At 44.0% G+C, this 8,765-nt stretch overlaps 1 protein-coding gene across 1 annotated transcript; it reads left to right on the top strand.

Moving 5' to 3' along the window:
• The first annotated feature begins 2,319 nt into the window (after positions 1 to 2,319).
• GNG10 (G protein subunit gamma 10) lies at positions 2,320 to 8,489 on the top strand. The gene is made up of 3 exons (XM_005530764.3): positions 2,320 to 2,466; positions 5,722 to 5,853; positions 7,601 to 8,489. The coding sequence occupies exons 1-2, from the start codon at positions 2,386 to 2,388 to the stop codon at positions 5,845 to 5,847; spliced, it is 207 nt and encodes a 68-aa protein (XP_005530821.1). The 5' UTR covers positions 2,320 to 2,385; the 3' UTR covers positions 5,848 to 5,853; positions 7,601 to 8,489.
• The last annotated feature ends 276 nt before the right edge of the window (positions 8,490 to 8,765 follow it).

Here is an 8,765-nt window from a genome sequence, read left to right as displayed (position 1 = left end):
AAACACTGCAGTCACATTCCTGTGATAAAGATAGAAAAAAAACTCAGGTGTCTTTAGAAAACTCATTGGCACAGGCTACAAAGCATTTCTAGGATATCATGGTAATTCTAAATTATGTCTGTCTTAAATTTTTATATATAAAAATTTATAAATTTTCAGAGATAAATTTTTAGAGACTGCTGAGAGTTACAATAGCAGGCCTAGTATAGCCAGTGTGGTTAAATTGACTTGAGAGAGAAATGTCTACATGAACAAATATTGCTGGTATGGGTAGTGGTGAGATCATTGTGGGAAAAGGGTTACAAAGTATTAGGATCTTGGAGAAGATTCAGTGTGGCTCTCCCAAGTCCATGCTGAAGCTCTGACTTCATGTGCATGCCTGGTTGTCCCTACAGAATAATAGAATCATTAAAGTTGGAAAAGACCATTAATACCATTGTTCTGCTGGACCTGAGCTGAACTTTGCTCAAAACTCTGTAGGGAATACCTCCCCAAATGACCAAGAGTGACCACTAGAGACCCCCGAAGAGGCCCATGCAGGTGTGACACATCATAAGGCTGTGCAAACTAAATGGCTATGCACGAGGTAGCTGGCAACTAGGTATTAGATAAGTGGGTTTATGTAAAATTTTGTACATAAATTCTCTTGGGTTTTACTCCTTGGTGTGCTTGATTTGTAGGAAAACTTACTCCTCACTACAATAAGCAATATCTCTGTGTTCCTAAAATGTCCAAGTTCCAAAAATTTGGCAATACCAGCACCTCAATGTTTTTCTTGTTGTGAGAGGCCCAGACACATGACCAGGTGTGGCCTCATCATTGCCAAATACAGAGGGGCAGTCTCTGCCCTGCTCCTGCTGGCCACACTATTGCTGATCCAAGCGAGGCTGCCATTGGCCTTCTCGGCCACCTGGGCACACCCTGGCTCATGTTCAGCTGCTGTTGATCAGCACCCCCAGGTCCTTTTCTGCCAGGCAGCTTTCCAGATGCTCTGTTCCAGCCTGCAGCACTGCCTGGGATGTTGTGACCCAAAAAGCACTCTGCACTTGGTCTTGTGGAACCTCATGCAATTGGCCACAGTCCATCAATCCAGGCTGTCCTTATCCCTCTGCAGAGTCTTCCTGCCCTGCAGATCAACACTCCCACTCAGCTTGGTGTCATCTGTGAACCCGATGAGTGTGGAGCTTATGCTCTCATCCAGGTAGCTGGTGAAGACATTGAACAGTGCTAGTCCAAGTACTGACCCCTGGGGAACACCACCAGTGACAAGCTGCCATCTGGATTTAACTACACCACAGCTTTTTTGGTCCCAGCCATCCAACCATGGTTCCTTAGCCACCATGAGCTGACAGTTTCTCCAGAAGAATTCTGTGGGGGATGGTGCCAAAGGCTATGCTGAAGTCTAGGGAGATGATATCCACAGCCTTTTCCTTGTTCTCTAGTTGTGTCACCTTGCTATACAAGGACATTTGTTGGTCAGGCAGGACCTGTCTTCCACAAACCCATTCTGTCTGGGCCTGAACTCCTGGTTGTCCTGTCTTATGTTCAGAGCGACCATTTTACGCTATAAGCTTCAGCCCTACATCTTTTAAACAAGCCAGCAAACTAACAGCTGGCAAACCCCTGCCAAAGAGTGAGAGGACTTAGTTATGGTCACTGCTGAAATAGTGGTGAACAGTGTTGGGTGGGGAGAGGGGAGATGCAGCAACATAGGGAGCAGCTGCCAGGCACTTGGAGCCTAGCAGCTGCCTGTGGGCAGAAGACATGTTCAGAACTCCATCTTTGTCAGTGTTCCAGTGTTCAAGGTCAAGTTTGATAGGGCTCTGAGCAACCTGACATAGTGGGCGGCATCCTTGCCCAAAGTGGTGGGGTTAAGAACTAGACCATATTTAAAGTTCCTTCCCGTCTAAACTACTCTATGACTCTCTGAATTCCCTTTCCCCTGTCTTCTTCTACCCCTTTCTACCCCATTTCTTTTCTTCCTTTCCCCTCTTTTTTCCTTTTTCTCTCCTTTTCCCCGTTTTTCCTATTTTTCCTTTTTTTTTTTTCCTTCATCCCTTTTTTTCCCCTCTACCCTCCTCCCCCTTTCTCCCTTCTCGCCTTATTTCTGTATTTTTTGTTTCCTTTTCTTCCCTTTTACTTTTCGGCCGTGCTGTAACCAGCAGGTTTCTGGCCCCGGAGCAGCTCGAGCCCGCGCCCAGCGCCGCTGCCCGGCTCTGCAGGCGGCAGCGCCCAGCGGGGTCCGGCCGAGAGCCGGGGCGGTGCCGCGGGGGCTGCGGGCGGGGCGGCCCCGGCCCCTCCCCGGGGCGGAGGGAGCCGAGCCGAGCCCGCCGGAGTCGAGCTGCCTGCCCGCTTCATCCCCTCCGTCTTCCCCGCGGCTTCGGTATGTCGTCGGGCGGCAGCCTGAGCACCATGCAGCGGCTGGTGGAGCAGCTGAAGCTGGAGGCGGCCGTGGAGAGGATCAAGGTGAGCCGGGGCGCGGTGTGGGGTCCCCGGGACCGGGGTGAGGCGCGGGGTGCCGCGACCCTGGCGGCGGGGCGGGAGAGAGGGGCTGCTCCTGCCTTTCCGTCCGCACTGAACCGCGCCGCCCGCCCTGGGAAGGAAGGGGGCGAGGGGCTTCGAGCCTCCGCCGCACGGCAGTGATGGAGCGAGTGCCGTTCCCTGGTGGAAGCAGCCGTGATAAATAATACAGCAGCTCCTCGTTAGTTCTGCACCAGCAAACAGATAATAGTGAGTAGCTCCTCTTAGCGAAGCCAGCCCGACTCCCCCCTGCTTCGGAGCGCTGGCAGGATCTGCGGGGGGAGGCGGTGCGGGGTGGTACCCGCTGGCACACTTGGGGAAGGCGGGGGATTTGCTACGCATGCATGAATCTTCTGCTTGCACATTTCCAGACAAAGGCAACATGATGAGGCGGTCCTGTCGCCTGCCGGCTCCTCAGGTTTGGTGACCTGACCGAGACAGCTCTTGGTTTCCAGCAGATGCGGGGGGTTCATCCCCACGCACAAAGCCCAGCACAGTCTGTGAAAGGATGGAAGTCAAATTAATCTATATCCTGCACTTTTCTTGTCGCTCTCCTTGCATTCGCCATTTTTCTCTGGCCAGTCACAAAAGACCAGCTTCCTCAGTCTGACGACAGTGCCAACACATTGAGCTGCAGGAACTTAGCTAATTGATTTAAAAATAATTCAAAATACTCCTGTCCTGGACTGGTGAAAATTTGAAGTACTCGTTGCAAGGTGAAACCACTCTGGCTTTTGGATTTCATCCTAATCAATTTGTTAATGTTACTACATTTTATTAGCAAAACAGAATCAGCAGATGCTTGGTTCACTAAAAGTGACTGTGCTTATCACTGCAATAAGGTGTGAGAATATGTGAAAACAAGCATGTTTCAGAGTAGAAATGTAGACTTGTGGCAAGAGGAGTATTGTCAAACACAGAAACTGTTGTCCACCAGTTACTGTTGGTGCCTGGATCTCTGTTCCTGCTCATTTTGAGTCATAAACTCGAAATACCCATATACTCCTCCCCACTATTTTTTTGTCGGTGGGGAGTAGCTATAAAATACATAGTTTGTAGTTTACAGGTGTTACTTTGTGGCAGTAACATATTCTGGACTTCTCAAGGCTGTGTGTTTTTATGAGTTTGTTCTCATAATCCAGGGAGGCTTGTCCTTGATGGACCTGAGACTCATCTTTCTTGCAGCATTGTGCACAGAAGTCTCTTCCATGTATGCTGTTCTAGGAGCCTGGTCATGGTTTTGAAATGACACACAATTAAAAATGTGTTGTATAAATTGTATCATCTGCGTTTCTTTATATATAGTACAAAAACAATGTGAATTATATTCAGCTGATGAAAAACTGCTTGGTTCAGTTTTAACAAGCACTGAAATGGGAGAAAACATTGTTCCAGCTACTTTGAATAGACAATGTGCTTCCAGACGGAAGCTGGTTATGAAAGGATTTTTAAAAATACATTCCATACTGCCAAGTTCCAATGGTGATTTTGTTTACCCTGCTGGCTAAAAAAGCAGACAGGAACAATATTTTCAGAAAGAGGAAACTGAGTAGGAAAGAAGTACCCATACACATCTTGCATGCAGGAGGCTGCTGAAGGGAGCGTGTTTGTCATGTGATGAAATCCTGCAGAAACCTTCTGTGTGAACAGGAGAAAAGAAGAATGTTGTGGGGCATAGGTGGGACTAAGAGTAGGCAGATCTGGTTTCTGTCTTTTGAGGATATACCAGGATATACATAGCTCAGTATGTGTTGGGGGGTTTGGCAGCAAGGTGCAAGGAGATGCTGCAGGCACTGCTAACTCCCAAAGGAAAAAGCTCCATGTGGCCTTGGCCTGACCAGTGTTGGCTAGTGGCATCTCTGCCTGGTAGCCATGCGGTGCACACTCGGACACCACAAGGGGCAGGCGCTGTGGTTGAGGCAAGGGTGCTAATGCTACAGGGGGTCCAAGGGCAGGGCAGGAGACCTCTGCAGCCCCCAGAAAGGGCTTCTCCCCAGGTAAGGAAGGAGTGACAAAGCCTGCTGATTTAGCAGGAATCCTTGCTGCAGGTGCTTCTCCCTGAACTCTGCTCAAGAGAACCTGGGAGGCTGATGGGAAAAAAGCTTCTCATAACTCCCTGAAGTGCCGACAGCTGCTGGCTAAATTCAGGCAGTTACTAGGATGAGTGTCCTGGAGGCGGGCCTGGAGGAGAGTTGGAAGACAGTCAACAGGAGAGCAGCAAAATACCGAACAAAAGTGTTTTTCCCAGAATTTCCCATGTGTTTCCAGATGCTGTTAGATGGCATGGCCAAGAATCAAAATTTCAGTGGGGCTCTGGGGTGGTTGCTTTAGATAGGAGGCTGGGAAGTGTGGATGGTCCTTCTGGTTATTGTTTTGGCAACACTGCAGAGTTGTGTCGGAAGAAAAGTCAGTATTTCAGGAGTCCTGTAACAAAGACAGAGATGAGGGGAACTTAAAGTTCTATCAATAGATTTAGTATTTCCTTTTATAAAATATGTATCAAACAGCATGGGTTTTGACAGTTCTCTACAGCTGTTCCTAATGTGTGTCTGGGAAACTGGAAATTCCTCTAAGTTTTCCTTCAAAAATGTAGACACATGACTGACTTGCCATCACAAGGACAGCAGGGGCCTTCAATGCTGAAGACATTTTACCTTTGGGATCCTGGGCTTGTTCTGCAGCTCTGGACTCTCCTTTTAGGGGGCCAGAGTGTGGATTTGAAGTTCTCACTTCACTACTGGGGGAAGATGACAATTTGGACTTCAAAAGCTTTTCATCCTCATCTTACTGCTTTCACTCCTTGTTATTCTTTGTGTTGTTTAGAAGTTTGGAATTAAAATATTTTTAATAAATTATCAGAAGATTATATCAAGATTATATCAGAGCTCAAATGCAAATCTCCAAACACCACAACAGACTGGAAAATGGTCATGGCTCTGAGCATTTTAATGGGAATAAATTGCATCACACTGGCACCTCAGTCCTCTGCATACTTCTGGCTTATCACTGGCATAGTATTTCATGTGTGCTTCATCAGAGCTTTGTAAATTGTGCTTCTGTGCTATTTAATTGATGTTTTAGAATCTAACAGGTGATTTGGCTGCACTCCAGCTCTGTTTGATAATAGCTCTTCAAGAGGAAATGCTTAATAGATGCTTGTGAATGAATTAGCTTCCTCTCTGGATTTTTTTTCCTTTTCAGGTCTCTCAGGCAGCTGCAGAACTCCAGCAGTACTGTATGCAAAATGCCTGCAAAGATGCCTTGCTTGTTGGGGTTCCTGCAGGGAGCAATCCCTTCCGAGAACCCCGATCCTGTGCTCTGCTCTGAAATCAGGTAATAAAGTCACAGGTGCCATGACAACCACTCTAATTTGAAACCCAAGCCCTTGAGGGGACCAAGACAGTGATAGTTGTTTTAGTGTTGAGCTCTTGCTCAAGTATCCATCATTTCTCTGCTGGTTCTGCAAATGGCTTTCTGGGTTTTTTAGGTGTGGCAGATGAAGCATGTCTCTCTTTTCTACAGCTCTTTCTAGAGGTGTTTTCTTTATGAGTTGTTTTATTTTGTTGGCATCATTGTGTTCTTGTGTTTATGTAGTAATAAAGTAATTAGCAGCATACAAACTAATTAAAATTATCTAAGACACACAGCTGTGTTTGACACAGCCGGGCAGTAGACAGTCACATAGCCAGCTTGGAGAAGTAAGACAAAGCTGTGGCAATTTTGTATGTTCTCGTGACTAGCTCACAGCTTAAGCAAGACTCACGTTAAAATACATTTAGGTCTTTAATGCCATATCGCAGTTCATTTTGCTGTGTCTGTTCTTAGGCTCTTCTTGTTCTTACTGTTGGTACAGAACCAAAACCAGTGGAAGTAGAGAGGAGCTGAGGAAACCTGTAATCACATCCTTTGTGATCTTTTTCAGCACAGATCTAAGGGATGAGCTACTCCCTGAACTCTGCCTTAGTGCTCTGCATTGCCTGTACCCCTGTGACACCTGCAGAGTAGGTGGGTGGGTGGCCATCCAACATTTGCAAACCTTTGGGATCCAGTTCCATGATTCCCAGTCTGGCCTCTCCCATTTGTCACAAAAGTTATCAGTGGTTGCAGCAGGAGAAAGAAAGGTCATGCATGCTAGTAGTCTTGGGCAGAACATCATCATAACTTGGAAAATCTCCTTCTTTTGCTTGACACACAAATTTGGAAGTAGGATATTCAGAAGGGGTTACTCCTCCTTAAAAGAAAAAATATAAATAGTTCCTGCTAAAGAGCTGAAAGATCTACGGAGAGTGGAAGAAACACAGAAGTCTGTTCTTTTGAGAGTGCTATTAAAGAAAAAAACTTAATGTTTTCTCTAAGGGCAGAATTTAAGCTAGAACATGAAGTCCTTGTAGAGTCTTCCCCTTGCTGCTGCCAGCTGTTTCTGAGCTTGCACTTGAGCTTTTGCCTCATCAAATGCATGGCTTCAATTGTTGCTACACAGGTTTAACAAAATAGGATTGAACCTGAAGAAAGGGAACAACTGAACATGAGATGCTTTTCTGGAACAATTTGGAGAGGGTGAAGCAAAAGCAGATTTTCTTAATTTGGGTACTACTTGTAACTCTTCCTGCAAATAAGATAAAGTTTTTAATGACCATTGCATATGTTCTTCTGTTATTTAAGCAGCCTTTCTACTTTTTGGTTTTTGAGGGGTCTCTGTGTGTGTGTGCGTCTATGTATTTTGAGGTGATCACATCATACAGATACATTACAAAATATCTTCTCAGAAGGACTTGATGATTAATTTACAATACGTTTAAAATTGCATCACTCAGCCCAAGATGTCATCTGGTATTTTTTTGCTGATAGATCAAATATTTAGTTTATTATTCTTGTGTTACCACAGGATCATAAAAAATTCAGAGCAAAGTAAAAAAGCCAGTTAAAAATTTTATGATATGGTGAAGATACCAGCATCCAGCAAAGGATAGTAATTTGGTTTTTCTCAGTGCAAAGAAACTGTTGTAGTTTGTAAGAGAAATTACATTTATCAGCTTAAGAAGATGGCATTTAATAAGCCTTTTTTTTTTTCTTCTTGTAGGGAAGGTCATTGGAGAATTGCCTTCAAGCATGACATGAATAACAACTGCCTTTCCTTCACAAGAAAAGTCTCTGTCTTTTATGTGGCTAAAACAGCATCCTAGATATCTCTCTGTGTGTTCTTGTGAAGCCGTATTCCACTACATTTTAGTAATGTTCTTGAAGCTTTTTAATGTAACTCTTTTCATAATCATCACCACTTTAAGTACACTATGCTAACTATACAAGTATTACTTGAGAAGTTTACATTTTAGAAATGAAAAAAAATGTGAAGTTTGAACCAAATTACTTACTCTGATCTTGATACACTATAACACCAGAATAATTTGAATAATAACAAAAATTATTCAAGGGGATTTTTTTTTTTTCCAAAATAAAACAACCCAAAAGTGAATAATTAAAGCTAAATGCTGTTAGTGCTGAAGTAATGTCCTCAGGGGACTTTTTGCTTGCATTAGCAAGATCTGGAACGGAGTTTAATTTTTTTTCAAGTGTATCTCAGTGCATAAATGACACATTTTAGTAACTCCTGAACACAACATGTAGCAGAGACTTGACTCCTAAAGCATGTTTCTTGCAATATTTCTAGTCTGTAAGCCTTCTTGTACTTTGTAACACTGCTGTGGTGGAATTTTCTTGATGTATTTAAAATGTTACCAAACAGACACTAAAATCTGTGAACACCCAAAGATAATTGCATGCATCATTGTCACGGTTTGCAATGCACAGAATTTACTAAAACGTGCTTGGTCATTTGCCTTCACTTTTTTGATAGAGCACTTTTACAAGAACAACTTTTTAAATAGGTTTTTAATTTTGTCTACTTTGTATTGTTTGTATTAATCTTTTAGAAGTTTGGAAATAAAACTCCTTTCCCTCTTTGCTTTGAACTCATTGTGTAATTGTAATAAAGAGCAGCTAGTGTAAGGAAGAGGATACTTGGATTTTGCAGTGGGAGGGAAGGCCTCAAGATCTTTGTTCTTTTGGGGAAGAGAAGGTTGGATTTTTAGAAGCTGTATCATATTAGTAGAAAAGTCCCATTCATATCAATTGACCATGTTTTTAAATACAATGTTATGTGACTCACATTTTGAAACTGTAAGGAAAAACTCTGCAGTCTGAGTACTTAATGTTCATGAATGTTAACTGAAATGGGGCAACAATGT

This window comes from Pseudopodoces humilis, chromosome 4, assembly GCF_049639895.1.
Source record: "Pseudopodoces humilis isolate 2021_Gansu_Grassland_sample_001 chromosome 4, ASM4963989v1, whole genome shotgun sequence".
NCBI lineage: Eukaryota > Metazoa > Chordata > Aves > Passeriformes > Paridae > Pseudopodoces > Pseudopodoces humilis.
This window is presented reverse-complemented; position numbering and strand designations above follow the sequence as displayed.